Source organism: Cheilinus undulatus, linkage group 2 (genome assembly GCF_018320785.1).
Source record: "Cheilinus undulatus linkage group 2, ASM1832078v1, whole genome shotgun sequence".
NCBI lineage: Eukaryota > Metazoa > Chordata > Actinopteri > Labriformes > Labridae > Cheilinus > Cheilinus undulatus.
This window is the reverse complement of record NC_054866.1, coordinates 42,626,698-42,648,286: the sequence shown is the minus strand read 5'-3', so window position 1 is coordinate 42,648,286 and position 21,589 is coordinate 42,626,698. Positions and strand designations below refer to the sequence as shown.

Sequence of the window (21,589 nt, the reverse complement as noted above, 5' to 3'; positions counted from 1 at the left end):
CACTGGGAGTAGCATGCAGTTCTGACACTGGCTTTAGCTGCAACAGGGTAATTATCATCGACCACAAAAATCACTCCCAAAACATGCCTGTGAAGTTTGTTGCTGAAGAAACACTCCAGTATTGGATTTTTGCATGTCTAAAAACCCCTCTGTTTCGGCCCTGCCAAGAGTGAGCCATTTTCTGTGTCCGTGGCTTTAAATGTTAATAAGCTGCTGACTCCGCCCCTCCCAGGAAATGAATGTGGCTTAATGGATGTGGCTTCCCTGATCCTCCTTTCAGGATCAGGAGAGGAGGGCAAAACTTTCTTCCAAGTGGGGAGGGCCAACTGAACCTGGGAGTGGTGCTAACTCCTCACATGACATCGTGAGGGGGAAATCTGAGAACGGCTTATTTCAGCACACTTTTTGGGGGAGTGTGGACAGGCCAGAGGCACAGATTTTCGCTTGAAAAGCCTGAAAATGTATATTTTGCATAATATGTTACCTTTAAATATGATCCACATTTGAAGCTGCAGCTTGAACTTAATGTGTTGTGATTCTCATTTTCAGCTGTTTGTATTTTTCTGTGTTAATCTTGTAAACACATTTTTTGACAAAAGAAATTATTGACATGCTTTTTACTTGACAATACTGAAACAACAGTGTGGTTGGCGAGTGCAGCAGCTTTGTGCATTTCGCTCTTGATTTGTCAAAATACGAAGATGAGCTGTCAGCGCCTCTCCTCTCTGCTGCATGGAGCATCCTTTTTAAGCCGACTGGGGCAGATCCAGAGGTAGTCAGGGCTGACCACAGCTCTCTTGGAATCTGACTGGCGACCCCTAAACCCTGAGCAATGATTGTCTATTTGCCTTGCTAGCCATTACTGGAAATCTGTGATGTTAGCTGTTTCTTTCTTTATGCATACTCAGTTACTAAGCATACCTTAACCTACACTGAACTGGTTTTACTGACTTTAATACACTAATTTAAAGATAAAGTGTATCAAAGAAGCCCATTCAGCCTTACATTTTTCTATATGTGACCCCTTGGTAAAAAAAAAGTGTGGCCCTCCTGATTTAGAAGGATAATTAAACCTAATACATTGTGTTAGATAGAGTTTAATTTCTATTAAATGGTAAAAATTGAAAAAAATTAATAAATGAAGCAAAATCAGACTGCAGCAGCATGACAATCACAAAGTCAGTCATAAGCTTGAGTAAAACAGCAGGATGGTGAGCAAAATAAATGTAATTGCTCTGCACAGTTAACACCTCACAGTTTTAACTGGAACTCTTATTAGACTGATAAAATACAAAAGGTGCCAGTTTCTACAGGGTCATGTAATGAGATTTGTGGTAAACGGGTCTGGTGGTCTATTTCCCTGCAGGACATGACAGGGAGTGGATTCATCCACAGGAAAAGAGGCTTAAAATTCACCACATGCCAAAGAGATTTGTGCTGCTTCAACTGCTGTGAAGTCTTACTTAACATCGGCTGTGCATGACATAAAGTTGGATTACCAAGTATATAGTATTTAGAAGCTATACCATGTCTGAAAAAGGTGTGAGAATACAGAGAATGTAAACTTTACTGTGGTAGTAGACAGAGAAGCGGCAGATTCCCAGTGAATCACTGACTACACAGATGAATTTGATGTCTTCATGACATCCTGATGTGTTCATTCTCAGTCACAGCTCTCTTTCTGGAGCACATCCTCAGTGATTGTGGCTGCAGTTGAGGCATACGGTGGCATACTAATAGAGCATTTCTGTCTGAGCCAACAGCCTGCAGGGAAACTCTGCTGTGCAAGCTGCCAGTCATGTATATGCTGTCTGAGCTACTACAAAGGCAGCTAGCTGGTAGTGACTCATCTATTAAAGGAGCAATGTGTAGATTTTTCACACTGAAATGTCTACATTCATTCAAAAATGACTACCCTATGTTACATATATACTTTAATTGGTACTTACATTATCTCAGAAATTTTAAGCAGTTTTCAAAGCCAGAAAATTTGGTGTTCTGTAAAAGCTGCTGTGACATGAATGAAACCCTTAGTAGAGTTTAGATTAGGCCTAAAAATCTAGCCCCACTCTATCTGGGCATGTGCATATTTTCTCTGAGTCCAGCCTAGCCCATTAACAGTATTTATGGGCCTGAGACAGATTTACCTACTTGGACAAACTGCCAGAAATGTGTTGCCAGAGACGTTTCAGGGGTTTTGAGTCATTCTGCGCTGTAGATGAGTTAATTGTGTTAAAATTTTTAATCAGATTAATCATGATGATGGATTAATCCGCATTAACGTGTCATTTTTGACAGCTCTAGTTAATATCACATTAGAGCTCCAGACAGACCCGCAGAGTTGCTGTGCATAATGAACACTCGCATCATGTTGCTGTTATTACAGACGACAAACTTTGCATTAAGAAATCCCAAATTTTACCTCATCACTGGGCTTCACATTAATCACAAGGACACAAACGGGTGACTTTTGTCTTGTTATACCTGGCTGCTGTTTAGTGTCAGCGTGAAACATGCTGGTGACTGGACTCAGACTGAGCTGTTGTCCGTCACATATCATTACTTGTAGAAGCAATAGCAATGATTTTTACCATGCATGTGCACTACAACACAACACGGGTGTTTCCCCTGGCGATTTTGCAAAAATTCACACGGCTCATTATTGTTTATGATAAAAGGGCAGTGAGGATGAGGAGCAGATGCACAGACATCACTGTGCATGGATTCATTGGTAAACTGAGCTGCATTAGAACAGTTTATCAATTCAGGTTTTCAAGTGGAGGAAAGGTTTCCCTTGCTCATCCTTCTCTGTACCATATCACTGCCTGCTAGTGAAGTAGAGTGGACTGGCAGTTCTGCTTTTAAACAGCTTTTTTCCCTCTTTATGTAAAAAAAAAAAACACATTTGATGAACACAGTGATATAATGTTAAATAAATAAACTGCATAATTTGTGCACTAATAATTTGAGTGGTGGGTTTGCACCAAAGTAAGAAGTAGAAAAAAAGAGGAAAAAATAAGAAAAATTGGAAAAATACTCCAAATTGGAGGTAAAATACAGTAATGTTTTCATGTCTGACAGGCCATCTTTGACTCCCCTCAAAACCAACCCACCTTAGGCCTAAGGACAGGGGTGAGGATCCTGGCAAAACCCAGTTCTGGGCCAAGGGCTGCGTTCTTGGGCAGAGAATCTAACCTGTAATCTTAAGCCATGTTTCCATCAGGGGGTCCACTTTGATTCCATACGGTTTGGTACGCTAAACCCCCAAATAGTTTGCATTTCCACAGACATCTGTGCCCTCACTTGGTGGGCAGGCTGTAAAGGCATGAATGTGAAGTCCCATGCAGCGTGAGTCAGCTGGTCCAGCCACAGGGTTATAGAAAGGATGAGTGACAGAAATCACTCATTCTCCACCTTCATTTGTGGAATTCTGTCACCCTAGCTCCCAGAGTAGTGAACTCCCCCTGCAATGCATAACTCCATCTCTCATACCAGCTGACCCTCGTAAAGTTGTGGCCCCAGTCGACATTTCCAAGTTGAGAAGAGACACACTGCTAAGCTTAACCCTCCTCTGCTTACTTATTGCAAATTTAGGAGTCTTTAACAAAAATTCACTGCATAATGTGTATTTAATAAACAATAAACTAACAGGGTTTTTTTCAAATTTCACATAATATTGGAGAATAGTTGATGTTACTCATATTACTCATGTTACTTTCAGAAAGTAATACAACCAAATTCAACAAAACAATCAAAAAAGACAAAATCTAAACAAAACAAAAGACAAAGAAACTACACTTACAAGACTGCAGAATTTCATCCTGAGCTGTGGTTGTTTTCTCTAGAATCAGAGATAAAAATGGAACAAAATAACCCAGTAAAGTGTACATCTGAGCCTTTTGAGGAGAGAAGCTGAAGCAGTCAGAGAAATCATTATCTGGCGAGACTGTAGTGAAAGTTTGAGGAGGACACCCACAGGCGAGAAGGAGGAGGCTGGTCAGAGGTGTCAGGGTGAAAAAAACGGCTTCACAGATTATCCTGTCATACCACACCCTGAGTGTCTCTGCTCCACACACGCTGCAGCCGCCGGCTCCACTTTTTCACTTCACAGATTATAAATAGAGAGGTAGGGGCTGCTTGCTGACATGAGAAGATGTTATGGTGGTTTAGACCTAGAGGGGGGTGAAGTGGGCATTAGACAACAGCTGTGTTTCTGCCGGCAGCTCGAGGAAGCGTCTTAATCCAGCAGGTCAGAATACAACAGATAACGAGAGGGAAAATCAGCAGTCAGCAGACATTAACTCATCATCATATCTGCCATTCAGAGCAGACAGTTACAGTCTATATATCAGGCAGCAACCTCCAGTGTTGAAAATAAAGCCAATGCAGAAGTGAAAATCATCGCAGTTCCCTAAATGTCCACTTGAGGTTGAAGCACCAGCAATCACATGTACAACCCATACACTTAAATTCCCATTTTAGGGCAGAAATTCATGTTCACAGCCAGAATCAATTAACAAGTTTGGTCAGAATAGTTAAAAATAACGAGGGGAACAGCTGATATTACTACAAGCCGGCACAGTGTGTCTGTTTGTCAGGATTTGTTATGAAGAACTGTCAGATTGTCTTGGTGTAGAGCAGGGGTCATCAATTATATTTGCTTAAGGGCCAGATTTAGTCTTGACAGAGATCATGGGGGCCGGACTTTCAAATAAACAAAAATTAAATAAATATTTTGGTCTGACAAACATATTATTGTATTAGTATATCCTTTCAAAACACAGCGACTTTTTAGGCATTACCATTGAGATCTATCCTTATTCTCTATAATGCAGTAGGCCACAAGGAGACAGGCCTGCCCACAGAATACGCTTGGCCCCTGAAAATCCCTGAGCCCTCCCCAGCTGTGATTTAGCACACACTTTTTAACCCATTTTCACTACTTCATTTGGCCTTTTCTGCAACATTTTTTGCCTCTCTTAACCCATTTTTGAAATTTTTACCACCCTTAAACCAATTTTTGCCACTTTTTGCCAATTTTACTACTCATTAACCCCTTTTTGCAACTTTTCTGGCAATTATTGCCCCTGTGTGCCACTCCCTACCCTCTTTTCACTACTTGCTGGGCTATTTTTGCTATATTTTCACCACTTTTAACCCATTTTTAATACTTTTTGCCCCTTTTGCCTCTTGAACCCCTTTTTTTTCCCAGACTCTAACTCATTTTAAACCACCTTTCCTCCATGTTTTATCCTCTTTTTGCCCCTCTTTTATCCATTTTTTTATTGCCATCTACTTTTTCCACTTTAGAACCCCTTTTCATTACTCAACATTTTGCCTCTTTTAATCCATTGTTGATACCTTTAGCCCCTTTTTTCCCTCTTTACCAATTTTTGCAACATTTTAACCTCTTCACCAGTTTCTGAAATTTTTTGTAGCTTTGTGCCACTACACAAGCCATTTTTACGCCGACAACCCATTCTTGCCACTCTCTAACATTTTCTCATCACTTAATCTGGCCATTTTTGCCAGTTTTAACCCATTTTTATTTCTCTTTTTTACTAATAATGGCTAACAAGTGAATTTCAGTAAAAACATATCAAATCTTGAGTCATTCTAAAACTATTTCAATATAATTTTTGGGGGGATGAATTTAACAGCTGCAGACATTTAAAACCAAAACATAATCTTAAAACCTCCTTTTCTGAATTTAATGATCTTCTGGGGGGCCAGACAGGAAGCTTTGGGGGGCCTGATATGGCTCTAGGCCCACCTGTTGTTGATTAGTGGCATAGAGAATCTCTGGCAAAATGTAAAGAGGACGATGAGAGACACCAGACTAATCAATACAGACAAGCTAAGGGTTTCTATCAGAGCAACCTGGGCTTCATAACACCCCAGCAGTGCCACAGACTGATCGCCTCCATGCTATGTCACATTGAAAAACTGATTTGTGTAAAAGGAGCTCCAACCAATTACTGAGTGCATAAATAAGCATCACTTTCCAAAAGGTTTCATTTCGTTATTATAAATCCTTTTTTTGGACAAATGTTTTGTGAAATTCTAATACTATGAGAGAGTGGATTTTTGTGAGCTGTAAGCCATAATCATCAAGATTAAAATATTTTACTTTGTATAAAATGATTCTTGAACATATGAAAGTTCCACTTCTTGAATTAAATTATTATTAAGAACAGAATTTTTCATGATAATCTTTTTTTGAGAGTTTATATTATGAAACAGACAACAATAAATCAAACGTGTATTTTAGTCATATTTATATGTAATTCTAAGTAAGAAATGCTAGGATAATTAGTGAATTTGTTTGAATTAGGGCTGCTCCACCTTCTGGTTATATTTATGGCAAAAGTAGACAAAGACACAAAAGTTAAGTTCAGGTGTTTGATGCGGAATATTTCTGACTGAGAGAAAGTGGATCGAGGTGTTAACATCAAACAAAAAAGTGAAGAAAAGACAGATTTCTTTAAGAGTATATCTTATCATTTTTCATACAATGGTTGCTTTGAGTCAGCACTATGAACCAGTGAATCAGCTGTATCACTGACAGCGTCTTATGCCTTCATTCCTCACAGAGATTATCTCTGTGTCAGCTGAATTTTTAAAGAAACGATCTCTCTGAGTAAAGCAGTAAGAAGTTTATGAGTGGTGGCGTTGGACTGAGCGGTCTGATCTGATCCTGATAAAGCTCTGCAGACTAAAGAGAAGCAGCAGAGGGAGGAGAGACTTACAGATTTCTCCATCAAAGCCGCTGAGGAGCTGCAGCTTTCAGCGCCTACTTGTGCTAAAGAAGTAAAGGAAGTGAGCAGCTGTTACTATGGTAACTGAAGCAGCTAGTAGTACTGCTGAGGTAATGAGGAGATCGAGATAAGAAGAAAAACGAATGTGGAAACTCCGTTTGATCAAACAGAGCGCTGTCTGTCTTATGTCTGAAATACTTTCCTTTTTCTAGGGTCGACGCTGCGCTGAGGAAGTACGACTACCGAACCTTAATTCATGAGTGTGTGCAGACAGGAAGACTCACGCTGAGTAGGTCTGCTGGAATCGCTGTCGTTGGACTGATTACTGGACACAGACGACACACTGGAGCTCCGGACAAAGCCAAAGGTGGCCAGACGGGCGGCTGGCAGGGCGGAGAAACCCGGGGGACGGAGGCCAGACTGACCTGGTTTGAGCAGGAGGCTCTTCCCGGTCGTCTCTGCTGACCTCTTTTGCTCTGCTGAAGACAAAAAGAGAATAAAAACATAATTGTAGCTACAGATAAATCCCTTCTGAGATAAGAGCTTCACAATGAGTGTTAATGTCACATCCTCAGACTCCCTGAAGAAGATTCTGATCGGCAATTTAAGCTTAAAAAAACAGCTTTTCTATTCCCTAACACTGTGATTTTATTCATAGCTGCTGGGTGAATAAAGACACCCCGCTGATATAACAGGGAAAATCTAAAATTATTATTTCTGCTGAAACAAAAGACGGTACAAGATTTATCAGGAGGGAAAAATGTACAGCTAATTATACAACAACACTGCTGAGAGCTGCAGGAATCACATCTGCTCTGATGAGTAAAAGGAGGATTCATGTCCCAGTCACTAATCTCATGCTGCTATCAAGATGACAAACATATGACAAGCTTCACTCTGGGAGGGGACTTCCATTAATAAGAGATCGCCATATGCTGAGCCTGACTCCAACGTTATGCGAGTAGGGAGAACTATACGGTGCACATTTCTCAGGATGACTGAGGTACATTTAACATTATTTGCACTTCAAAGACTTCAGGTGCCAGAAGTCGCTCCTCATCCTTATGTATGACAGGGAAAAGGAGAAGATAACTTCACTACAGCTCAGTAACAAGGGATCAGGATTTGCATGGAAAAGAAAAATATGCGGAGGGTTTAGAAAGCTCTAACACAATACCAGTACACCATGTCACACATCTAGAATTCTAAATTCCAATAAAAAATGAATGAAACCTCACAAAAAAAGCTGTCATTTACTCGTATGAACCCCAATAAAAAGTCATGTGCTGACACCTTGACTGAATTATGATATAAGCTCAAACATGACTGGTTTATCCATGAAGTTCACTCTCTTTACCTGCATGCGCCTGGTGGCCCTGACTGGACACTCCAGCTGTCTGAGCAGGATGACTTGGAGCCACCACAGACCGCTGACCTGTCTGCTGACCTCTGGTCTTGGCTGCAGGCTGCCTGGTGACGGCCCCTAACCCCAGCTGAGGCCTCAGAGCTCTGGGGGAGCGGTACACACCGCTGCCTTCTTGGACATGCTGGTGAGGAATATCAGTTAATAGTTAGTCAGAGACTTTTACTGTCAAACAAATGTTTCAACTGTGTGAAAAACTGAGAGCTTTGCAATAATGTAGTCTGATTATGAAGAGGCATAAGGATGAAAAGCGGTTAAAAAGTGGCAAAAATGATTTATAAGTGGCAAAAATAGGCATAGACTTAAAACATGTAAAATGGGATAAATACAGGGTAAGAAAGGCAAAAAGGGGCAATGGCTGCAAAGAAACTGTATTTCACTCACCGATATTCTGACACACATTTCAGTGCATAAGATTGATATTACCGGGCCCCAATTAAATACAACAGGAGAGACCTCAACAGACAAAAAAACTCATTCATCCTCACATCAGTATATCTCCTAAATTCAGTCCAGAAGGTGGGCTATGAGAGGGAGGGGTGGAATGTATCTGGCTCTCACTTTTCTGGTAGCACTTGTGTAATATATTAATGTTTTGTATTTATCTTTAAATGCACTGTATTTATTTTCTGTGGCATCCTGTAGTCGAAGACAAATCTACCTGGGGGTGAAATAAACAAATCCAGTCTTGAATTTTGAGTGAGGAGGGAATGGTTTGAGAAAGGCCCTGGAAGACTAATGTTAGCATTTCTGTAAGCTTTGATTCTAACAGACTGGACTCAGACTTTGTTTCGCTTTATAAAGAGCCCCAAAACAGCATCTTTTATTTATCTTCCCTTACAAAAATCCATCTGAGGTAACACTGATCCTCTTTCATTTAATCTTAGACGTATTTTGCAGAATGGCCCATCCACTAAAACTTATGTATGGATATCAACATACTCATCTTTATTTGAATGTGTTTAAAAAAATCCTTTAGTTCCATTTGAATAAATTGCTGCTATATATTTTAGAGATAATTTATGGCCTCTGTTTGATCAGAAAGTGGAGAGCTGTGATAAAAAAGAAACAAGAGGGCTGGGATGGCGTGAACCAAAGGGCTGGAGTCGAGCTGTGGTGCTGTGACAAGGACTCAGCCTCTCTACAGGTATGGCATGCAATCTAATCTCTGACCTGAACTGAAGCCACATTTCCTTTTATATTGTTAGTCTCATGAATGTTAACTTGCTTCTTAAGATTCATCTAATGACTGCTGCAGTTTTACCTCTGGATATATATGCGACCATGTCAAATGAGAAATCCATATCTCACCTCGTGCAGGTATTTTTCAGGCATATCCTCATGAAAACTGTCTGACTTCCCGCTCTGCCTCTGAGCGATGGAGCTGCTCGGAGGTTTCATTCCAGTCACAGCCATGCCTGCAGGATAGATCCCCGCCTTCTGCATCTCCTGTCGGTACTTATCAAACAGCAGGTTGGAGGAACACAGCACTGGAGTGGATTTAGGCTGAGGTCCAGCTTTTAGATCTTTCTGAGCTGGTGGGCTGGAGTAAGAAGAGAGTCTTAGTGAGGAGGCTTCCAGTGGAGTGTCTGGTTTTACTTGAGGATTCTTTCGAACATAGGTGATGATTTTTGGTCGGACATTTTTAGGTTTCTGCGGAGGAGAAGATCTTTTAGGTTCAGGGTCTTTCTGCTGAGCGGTGACCGGTTTAGGGATGCCGCTGCTCAAACTTGTCTTCACTATTGGTTTGACTGTTTGATTGAAACCTCTCTGAGGGGAGTCACTGCGCTCACAGCTCAGTGCCCTGATACCCTGGACTTTAGCTGGAGAGCCCGGCGGTCGTCTCTTAGGGGAACAGGAGGTAGTTTTAGGGGAAGGAGGCGCTGCTGTTCGGCTGGGGCTTCCCCACGGCTTCCTCCTCTCCAGACTGGAAGAGCTGGAGGTGGCCATATTCTCAAAAGAGCCCTGCTTTTTTAAAGAGTTATCAAAGGAGAGCTGCTTCTTGAAGGAATTCTCAAAGGATGGCTGCTTTTTAAAACTCCTGTCAAAAGAGTTTTGTTTTTTCAAAGAGGAATCAAATGATCCTTGTTTCTTTATGGCTTTAGATTCAATGGATGACTGCGTCCCTTTTGTGCCTGTTCTGGGTGGGCTGTAGTTCACATCAGGGGCCTCATCAGCTTGTGTGCTTTTATCCATTTTAGTGCTGCTTTCCTTGTGTGGTTTTGCTGTAGTGGGTAAACCCTTGTGCTCTGTGCTCTGCCTTTGATCAAAGTCTTTCTCTGAAATGGTATTTTCGGCTTTATTTTTCTGGTTATTGTTCCTCTTGCTCTCATCAAGGACATCCTGATTCTGAATATTTCCATGTGCCTGTGATAGCAAATCCTCCGAACAAACTGTTGAATTCAAATTCATGTCCACATCTTTCTTTTGTTTTGTGCTTTTTCCAGAATTGCGTGAAGGATAATCCCCTTTACTTCTCTCTGTGATGACGCTGCAAGTCTGCGAGACCAGAGTTAAATCTTCTGAGATGGTTACAGAGGCATTATGCCAGGAGTCTGTGGTCCCGGTCCTGCCTGCAGTGTCCATAGCTGTATCCATGTTAGAAATGGTGGACAGACAGGTCACAAAGACGTCTGTCTCTGAGCTTAACTCCGTCCTAGATGCCTCTCTGCTCTCAGAAACATGTGACACACTAGACTCAGACTTCCTCTCCTCCCTGCTCGTCTCTGCTGGTTGTTCTGCTCTGGCTTTGCTGCTAGATGACTGCTGTTCTTGAAGTGCCTTGCGCTCTGCCAGTCCCACAAAGTCCTCGCCATCCTCGACCAGGTAGGCCTCCAGTTCCTGGCACTCCAGCATCTCAAACTCAGCCAGCTCAGGGTCATCACACTGCGAGTCCGTACCCCAGATGATGACTTTATCCTGCTCTGTTGTTTCAGTCATCAGCCCTGTCCTCCCACCATCCTCTGTCCCGATTTCATTGGCGTTGGCATCTCCGTCAGCCAGCACACTTCCCTGCTGGTTGTTATTTCTCAACTCCCCCTCACCAAAGGGCTCTCCTCGATCGCACATTTTGGAAACAGCTCTGAGTTTACAGCGCCCTTGAGAGCAGTTTTAGTCTTAATCATCCATGGCAGCCATGATGAAATGTCTGTGTGCCCATCAAAGAAGTGCTAGTTGCACAGCAGGAGGCTGGGATTCATTTTCACATGTTGTTCCAGTACGCCAGAAATCCAAGTGTTTAATATCATCTCTAATGCTGAGGTTGGATCTTCATGTCACTGAGGGCCCTTACCCTGTAAACACAAAGCCACAGAGATCAACAAAACCAAACATGGTATAATAAGAAAGTAAGAAAGCTCCATACAGTGAGTAAACTTTAAATTTCATCCTTTTAGGTTTATCATGTCTGAAGTTTAGGCACGTTCATAGTTTTGGAGCCTAATGTTTACTATTGTTATAAGGTCCACATCTGAGCAGAGAGCCCTGAAAAGCACAGATTTTGTTTAAAAAAAAAAGTCCATGGAGTTAGTGGCAAAAGGGAAAAATTAAGAGAAAATTATATCCAGGGCTGCAGCAATCGATTCTTTTTGTAATCGAGTACTCTATCAATTCTTTGATTCTTAATGTTCATGTCTCTGAAAGTTAAACATGCATTGAAATGTTCTGTTTATGAAATAAAAACATGAAAATAAATATTTCAGTCTCATGTTATGTTTGTACAATGGTATTCTAGTGGGAAAGGATGGGCGAAATTAACCAATTAAAACACTGCTATTGGTATCCAATCTAGGGATGTTCCGATACCATTTTTTCCTCCCCGATACTATTCCGATACCAAGGTGTTGGGTATCGGCTGATACTGAGTACTGATCCAATACTGTGTGAACTTTCTGAACTGACTGTTCAGACTAGCAAATAATTTTAGACCTATACTTGACTCAGAATATGTCTCAACAAATAGAATCATAATGTGCAGCCTCTCTGTGACCCGTAAAGTTGTTTTCCTGCTGACTATTAAGTTTTACTGCTAAATATTAAAATAACAATAATACAGGAGGCTGCATCACAGGCTCTCTCTATCACTCTTCTTTTTAAATACAAACTTTATTTCACTTTTCCAAATAAAATATAAAGCTTACAACTCACATATTAACAATTGTTGCATACAGATATGTACTTAATGTATACAGTTGTATAAATCATTGAGTGCATTGAACTCTATCTCTCCTTTCAGCTATTTTGTGCAGCATCACATGATTACGGAAAAGCCTGCTATTGGCTGACAGACACTCACAGAGAGTAACAATATGGTGGTTAGCATTTGAGCTAGGAGTAATAAAGGATAGTAATTTGATTAAAATAGATAAAAAAACGTTCAATATCAGGTTTACTGGTGCAGATTTTAATCATTAAAGTCCCCCAAAGACACACAAGTTCCAGGCTCGCTGAAAATGCTGCCGCACGGGGTTTAAAGGCATCAGTAGCATCAATGGGAAACACAACGGCTAGCTTCAAGAGGAAAAACAAGTGAGGGGCAACGATTTATGGTTCAGAAGTTATTTAACTATTTATAAACTGTGTCACTTCTTGTCTTGTATGACAGCGCCGGTCTGAAAGGCGTTTTAACAATCATATTCTGAGAAAAACTGTCACACAGCCTCCATTCTTTGCAGCTGCAGTGGGTCCCCTTTGTTGTTCTCCGCTGCCGCTGCACTAAAAAGCCCAATCTTACAGTGGCAGCGAAGAAGAATTGATTTCTGGGTTACAGGTTAACAGCATGGCTAAACAAAGTAAAATATAATGCTAAACCAAACGGTATCAAATCAGTGCATAAACTCGTGTAATCGCCGTTACCAATAGCCTACCTGCATTTTAAGCAGTATCAGATTTATTTTTGATACTGGTAACGGTATCGGAACAACCCTAATCCAATCTAATTTTCATAATTGGTGGATCTCTAACAAAATTAAAAATCTCCTTGGCTTCGGCAGCTGTTGGAAATATCTGTAAGTACTCAACTGAAAAACATATAAGACTAAGAGTAGTCAGGGCAAAAATCCCACTTATTTTATCTTTAATCCAGAACAGAGCCAATCCAATGACCCCTAAACAAAATCATCAATCAATGAACCGTTTTGAAGCACCATTAAACTTCCTTACCGATGGATGAGCATTCGACTTAACTGTCCTAGAAAATCCAATTCCTTGTTCATACGCCAATAAAATCAGTTTCATCCACGTTGGGCAAACATGGGAATGATATTTATAAAACAATACTGTCCTTGTCTGAGAACAAATGTCATCTGAAATGCCATGTTATGCCTTTTGAGTCATCTTTGTGAGTGCTTCTGCTTCAGCCTAACACCACATTTTTCAGTGTGCTTCTTTCTCCTTTACACTGTACTCTCATATACAAAGAAACTTTGTCAGACGTCATTTATATTCTGCAGCGATGTGATATCTGCAATCCTTGGATCAGCCGACGCTAACAGTTTTGTCCAATGCTAAAATACCGCTGTCAAAACACTCCCTGAAAATGTAGTCAGGGCAGGGAAAGATCAAATCTAGGGTTGCTTTTTGCAGCTGAGCTTTTGACAGCATGCTGTGCCGAGGGACAGAATGTGGAGCTGAGGCACATTTTCCCTTAACTACACCTATAAAGGTTCATATTTTTGCATGGAATCTAAATGGCAGGCAAACAGAACTAATCATTGGCTAAAATTAAGTGTTCTGCTCTACGTAAGTCATGAGGAACTTGTTGGTGACAAAACTACCATGCTTCCAAGTGTGGGATTCAGTATCATGTGGGACAGACGTGATTCTGAGCTCATTATCAGAGGATTTATCCGCAGAACTGTTATTTTTGCAGTCTGGCTCCTCATTCATTATTAATGGAGCTGCTTTTTAAACTTTCTATAAAAACCCATAGATTATTAGCAGCCAGATGGTGTGCTCACCTCTTATAATTTTAGACTTTTAGTTTTTGCCTATGCTGTAAATCTTAAGAAAGCAGTGGTGCTAAATCATTCATTAATCAATCATTCATCATCTTCTTGTCTTAATAATAGATGCCTGGTAATGACCTGATTCCTGAAAGCAGTCTGGTGCAGCAGAGAGCCTCAACAGTCTGTCAGTGCAACCTGCGCATTAAGTTCACACCCAGCAACATCTTTGCTGTTACCGCACTGCAAAAACGTCCAGATAAAGATCTTATTTCAGATTTAACTAGAGCTACAGCCAGGCAGTTTTATGACTCTGTGAGATACCAGACTGTGGAAGTACAGCAATGGGATGAGAAGTGGAGACTGGGGTGGTTGTTGTGGTAGTGTGATTGGTTAAGATCTAATTTCTTTAATGGTGTAGGTTAGGGCTGCGCAATTATTTACATTTAGTTCACAATCTCTATTTTTACTTTCCCACACTCAAAGAAACATGATTCACAGCAATTAACACTTACACTTTTATTAATTTCAACCCTGGTGAATATACTTTGGCTTTTCTTGTCAAAAGATATATAAAAAAGGCCTTCAATTTCAGAGTGAAAACACATTTCTACAAAGTAATGTCACTTAAATAAAATATATAAGGTAAAATAAGTGACTGCATATATATTCACCCCCTTTAAAGTGACTGACCTCATTAAACAGGGGTCCAGCCAACTGGTGCAAGTAGTCTCACAGTTAGTGAAATGGGGATCACCTGAGTGCAGTGAATGTGTCTCAAGTGACTGCAATATGAAGACACCTGTATCTGGAAGGTCCAGTCACTTGTTAATCAGTATTCCTGGCTACCATTACACCATTAAGACAAAAGAACACTCCAAGCAATTCAGAGAAAAGGTCATTGAAAAGTATAAGTCCGGGGATACAAAAAGATTTTCAAGGTACTGAACACCCCCGGAGTTCAGTTAAAACTTTCATCAAAAAATGGAAGGAATATGACGCGTGTAAATCTGTCTCACAAACTGAGTGAGCATGCAAGGTGGACACTAATGAGGGAGGCCACCAAAACACCTATGACTACTCTGACGGAGTTACAAGCTTCAGCAGCTGAGATGGGAGACTCGGCATACAACAACTGTTGCCCGGCTTCTCACCAGCCAAATCTTTATGGGAGAGTGGCAGAGAGAAAACCACAGCTGACGAAAACTCGTATTAAATCTTGACTAGAGCTTGTGAAAAGGCATGTGGGAGACTCCATGGTCAACTGGAAGAAAGTTCTTTGGTCTGATGAGACCAAAATAGCGCTTTTTGACCATCTGACAAGACGCTATGTTTGGCAGACAAACAACACTGCACATTACCACAAACACACCATTCCCACTGTGAAGCACGGTGGTGGCAGCAACATACTGTGGGGATGCTTCTTGGCAGCCGGCCCTGGAAGGCTTGTACAGGTAGAGTCAAATGAATGTGGCAATATATTGGAAAATCCTAGAGGACAATCTTATTCAGTCTGCAAGAGAACTAGGGCTTGGGAGAAGATTTACTTTACAGCAAAAAAATTACCTGAAGCATACAGCGAGAGCTACACAGAAGTGGTTTAGTGTGTGGAACAGTGTGTGGAGGCGGAAGGATACAAAATGGCGAAAGCTGCATCGTAAATTAGTGCCTGACACAGAGGGGGGGTTTTGGGAGAAATGAAGTGCTCTGTACGTTTTCGACACAGCGCATAGGCGAGCCAACATATTTTCTTGGCCCATTTTTTTCGTAAAATTTGTTAATTTACGGACAAAACGTTCCCATCTACAGCCGTCAGCCACTATGCGCCGGCTCTCTCTAAGCTCGTAATAACCACAGGATCAAATTACACGGAACTCACTGGAGGCTACTGCCACTACTATAGCCAAGCACCTCATACGATCTAACTTCAAAAATCCCGAAATATCCCTTTAAAAAGGGTTCTTCATGCGGGATACCATGCAACCTGACAGAGCTTGAGCAGTTTTAGAAAGAAGAATGGAGTAAAATTGCAGTGTGCTGATGTGCAAGCCCGATTAAGACCTATCCTCACAGACTCAGTGCTGTGATTGCAGCCAAAGGTGCATCTCCTAAATACTGACTTTATGCAGTCACTTATTGTACATCATGTATGTTTTTAAGAAATTTACATTACTTTGTAGAAATCTGTTTTCACTTTGACATTATAAAGGTTTTGATTTTTTTTTTTTTTGCTAAAACATCAAAATTATATTGAACATGATTGATTAATAAAATCAATGAAACAGTAAAACATCTAAGGGGGGTGAATACTTTTAATAGGCACTGTATATGTTTTTAAAATAAACAAACAATAACATCACTTTAGGTATTCTAGTTTAAGAACCCTTTTCCTCTTGAGTTAAGCTGTCTGTCTTAATGAAGCTTAAAAAATGTACTGAAGTATTCTGGTAAAAGAAAAAAAATAGACGGATACAATGTTTAGATTTAAATGTTTGCAATGCAGCCCTGGTTGTCAGCATCTCCATGTTTTCTGATTTTTTCACCAGACCTTGTAACTCTTTTCTGTCAGGATGTCATAATTACTCAAGTAAAGATATCTCATTCATGTTATGTTGTGTAAAGTAAAAAAGCAATACAGAATGTTTTATTTAAAGTCTGCAGTGGTAGTTGTGTCTTTAAGAAGTGTCAGAATGATTAGAAATGAAAAAGCAGAAGAAAACTTGCTTAAAGGGCTCCGGGCATTAGCAGAAATAACTTAATTCTCTGTTTGTACTTATTCCACTCATCAGTACAAAAACCCGACAGACTGCTACTCCACCTCATCCCTTTGCTCTCCATTTATATCCTCATAAATTCACTTACACAGCAGGAAACAGCATCTCATTTCCTTCTGATAAAGACAAAGTGTGCTGTTTTCTGATTGCACAGTTTGCTGCATAGTTGGAAAACAAAGGGAAAATACTACTGGCAAGGAAATATGCATGCCAGGACTTTTTAACCCTATTTTTTCTTCAAAAGTACTCTGACAAAGAAATGCAAAAGGGATGCAAAGACAAGTGTGTTTGCAGCAGAGGCTAACACACTTCATGAAATGCTGTCTCAGCAGCTGCACTGCAGAACAGAGAGCAGTGAATCAGATTCCTTCATACCTGCCTCTCCCTGCCTCTCTAGAGGAACTCTTACAGTCCTGTACACTGAGAGTCACAATAAAAGTGATGACACACTGACAAAGGTCCTCACATGAAGCCTGAAGACATGTTAAATTGGATAAATGAAGTCTTTCTTTGAAGACAGAAGCAGTAATCTGGTAACAGGCTTGTTTCTGCTGCAGCCATGGTTTCTTTCCCGCCCTTTAAATTGATTTCTAAGTGCAGATCGATGCTTACAGCCCACTGTACAGATACAGCAGCACACATCAAACAAAGCTCATCAGACAAGTGGTGACAGAAATCACAAGTTTAGGAGTTTTAAACTGGGTGTCTTGCTGTCATACTTGATGAGTCTGAAAACTAAAGCATAACGGATACAAAAACAACTGTGGTACTGATAACAGCTGATATCTGTCTGCCCTGCTTTTGACCTGGACACATGAGCTACTGCTGCCTAGTGCTTTATTCCTGTTTATATGTTTTTCTATTTCTAACAGTAACACAACAGTGACAACATATGCGGAATGTCCTCTTAGCTTTGTTTTAATAACTTTAAGTTTAATAACTTAAGTAGTACTGACAAAAGCGAATGTGTCAAGTCCATCTTGTTGTATGATATTATATTATTCTGTATCAGACATTGTATTGTATTGTATAGTGTCATGCCATATTGTGTTTTGTATTGTATCTTTTTGTATTGTATTTCACCATATCATATCATTTTTATATCTTACTATACAATGTATTGTTTCTTATGGTGGCGGATCGTGTCAAGTTGCATAGTATTGTATTGTATTGGCAAGAATCTGGCGATAAGACAGGTATCATGACACAGCGGTGCCAAAATCGATATATTGTGATATACTGTGATACTATGAGCAAGGCGATATATTGTGATATTTTTGTAATTTCACACATATATACATTTGTATCAGGTGTGTATGTTTATTAAAATAAATAAATAACAATTATGTAATTTTAAGTTAATACGGAATATAACATACTAGAAATAATCTATTAATAAAAATGTATTTAAATTACACGTTTAGTGTATAAATGTAAAATATATGGTGGATTATAAAATATATAGTTCTGCATCATCTAGAATTTTAACTTTTTTTTGTGCAATTTGAAGAAGAGGATTTTCCCAATTGGTTTTAATGAATTAAGATGCTTTCAGGATTTTTCAAAGAAAAGTGGATAAATAAATCAATACAGACTAAATCTTTTACATTTTATGGTACATCAGCTTGTATGTCTTAACGTAATGACAAGGTGCTTGTGGAGGAAGGCTGATCCTCATGTCCAGTTTTAAGGACTGTTGGACTGTGTTGTGAGGAGAGCATGACGTGACTGGCCAGTATCTTTTTTTTAATCGTATTATGGAAGCCGTCATTCTTAACAACACTACAATGACACAGGTCCTTACAAAAAAACAACAACAACAACAAAAAAAAAAAAGTATTGACTGGGTAACTGAAGTGGTAGCTTCAGCAGGCCTCTTTCATGGTAGCTATAAGCTGCTAAGCTATCGCTATGATGCTTAGGTTTGTCCAAGTATTTCACTCTGGTGTGGCATATCTTACAAACGACTTGACTCCCGTAAAAGTCTGTGCCATCTTTAATGTTTTGTCAGCCAAAACAAGTCCACATATCCGCTACGAATGCAGCAGAAGATGCACGTCAGCGGTAGGCATGAGCTCAGACCGGAAGTCTTGCGTGATCTCATTGTCTAAGTAGAGGAGAAGAAGGAAGACTCAATTGCTTGCTGCCAGCTGGCGGTCAGGGGGTTAAATTATACCACAAACTACCACACCAACAAAGTAAATTATCAATTAAAAAAAAATACTGATACTGCATTTTAAAATATCGATACAGTATTGCACCATGAAATATCACGATATATCAGTGTATCGATATTTTTTAACACCCCTACAATACAAACTGCTAAGAGTTGGACAAAGCCTGTGTGACGTCAGCCATTTGACTACAACAGGTAGACTCAAACTGCTGTTGAAGCTAATCCGTGGCTGCCTCCATACTGAAATGGCTGTCTCAACTTAGATCAACCTAACGGCAGACAAGAGCCCGCTCACTGAGCTTGACTTCCTGTCAGCTAAGCTATCACTGAAGCTAGCTTTCTGGTTGACAGATACGCAGCTTCTGCCTGTCAAGCTATATCTGTCAATCAAATGAGACATGCCAATCAGTGCGCAGTGAGGTTTTTCTAAATATAATCTAAACGATTGTGGTACAGAAAACCTCATTCCCTTACAGTAAGAGGACATGAAGACATTAGCTAATGAGACATGTTTCGTTTTTTTGGACCAGGCTGCAAACCAGTTTATGTCTAGTCTAATAAATCCAGCCCTTTAATACGTGACTTCCGGTGTTTCCGCAGCCAGCCTCAAGTGGACACTCGTCATATTGCAAAGTATTTTTTGCACTTCCAGATTGGCTTCATTTTTCAGGACCGGAGGTTGCCGCTTGATTACACTGTTATTTAGCAGATGCTTTTATCCAAAGTGACTTACGTCTGGGACAGGTGTTCTGGTGTGATGGACCCACACCAGATACTCATTGTGCTCTGATCAGAATTCGACAAAATGCAATATCAGTCTGTCTTAGAAGCCTCACCTTTTGCTTCAATGGGTCTACAAAACTTTTCTGCCTTAACTGTCCTACTTTAAGTTCTCTTCAAGCTGAGATTTGACTCTTTTCTTCTTAGCAGTCCCTCATGCTGAATTAAATTAAAGCACAACAGAGATAATTAAAAAATGTAATTTATTTCAGCCTCTTTCTCTCTGAAACCCTCTGGAGAGCGACCAGGGAAAGAGCGGGATGTTTCTAATCTTACTGCCTAAAAAGAAGAAGAGGATTCTGAGTGACTTAAGGGATATTCATGACCTCCTCTACCACCACACACATACTACACACTCCTCTACTGTACATGCGGGCGGTCAGCGTGCCCGTCTCTTCCCTGCTTAATTTACGCTCCCTGGCTGTTTTCCTCTCCAGGGCTTTCCTGCTCCTGCAACAGCTGATAATGTTCCTGCAGTGACACGGCCGTGGAGGAGGAGGGAGATTGAGGAAATTTATGTTCTCCCTAACAACATGCTTCTCCGAGCATGTTCCCCATCCCCCCATCGTTCTGTTCCTCACCCCGCCATCGCTGCCACCTGCCTCCTGATATGCAGCATGATGGCGAGACCTTCATCGGGGCCTCTTATGAAATCTGTAGGTGTGAATGCATGCTTGGGCTGAAATAAGCTGTATTACTCCATAAAACTGGAGCTCCAGGTTGAAAAGTCAAAGATCTGAGGCTCAGATCAAAGGCTTCATTTGGCCACCAGCTGCTTCACTCGCTGCTTAAACTGGAATTCTCATAAAATATTGAGGATGAGTGAAAATGGAGGCATCAGTCTCCCTCCAATTTTCATGCTCCAGTGGCTCTGACTTCTTTGTGTGACCAACCAAAGCTCACATATTGTCGAGACTTGATGAGCAACTATGAAATGTTGCAAATGTGTGAGCCTGCACATGCAGGAGCTTACATGCCTGGAAAACCTTGCATTTTTCCTCTTGTGCACACACATAAAACTGAAGCTTTTCTGGATAAATTTGCTCAATCTAAAGGCTTCCACTGATACCTTTACGAGGCCCTGAGTGTCCTCAGTCCTCACTGGACCTCTTACATAATACAGAAATGAATGGGGTGCTTTGGAGGACTGTGTTCACTTAAAATACACCAGCAGAAATCTGTAACTTCACTGTGACTGATGTCTAATCATCCTGCTCATGCTGCCTTGTTCCTGTTCCTCATTTTACACCCTCTAAAAATAAAGTGCAACCTCAAACAGAGACTAACCAGCAGGCTTTTGTTGCCTTTAGGACACAAACTGAAACAATTATGAAACAGAGGTGCAAGAAAACATAGCCAGTCTCTGACCAAACTACACTCAACATGCAGCTCACTCTAAGGTGAGCACACCTTTGTAAGGTAGGCTTCCTGCTCTTGTTTTCCTCATCTTCTCTGAGTGCAATTGCCACGTAAATAACGCATTTCTGTAAACAATTATCCAGAATTAAGATCGTAGACAGCATGAACGATACGATGATCCGCAGTCTGTCAGCAGATGCAGCAGAGTCAATCAATCCAATTATCACCTCGGCTGATGAGAGATAGAGAGCTGCAGAGGGACTGAACCCCCTCCCAGTGTGTGGTGGAGCTTCTTACCGTTCAAATGGAGGTAATCCTGGGAGCAGCTCTCCACTGAGGAGGAGACGGAGCAGCACTCACATCCAGCTTATCTGTGA

The 21,589-nt window shown here is 40.7% G+C and overlaps 1 protein-coding gene across 2 annotated transcripts in view; it reads right to left on the bottom strand.

The window, feature by feature from the left end:
* mtus2b (microtubule associated tumor suppressor candidate 2b) overlaps positions 1 to 21,589 on the bottom strand; it is a 47,990-nt gene extending 26,401 nt beyond the window's left edge. For both annotated transcript variants that reach the window (XM_041811114.1, XM_041811121.1), the window contains exons 1-4: positions 21,510 to 21,589; positions 9,493 to 11,474; positions 8,116 to 8,305; positions 7,043 to 7,237 (exon numbers count right to left, since the gene is read on the bottom strand). In XM_041811114.1, coding sequence (XP_041667048.1) covers positions 7,043 to 7,237; positions 8,116 to 8,305; positions 9,493 to 11,250 — 2,143 coding nt within the window. In that variant the 5' untranslated portion in view covers positions 11,251 to 11,474; positions 21,510 to 21,589. The remainder of the gene's footprint in view (positions 1 to 7,042; positions 7,238 to 8,115; positions 8,306 to 9,492; positions 11,475 to 21,509) is intronic.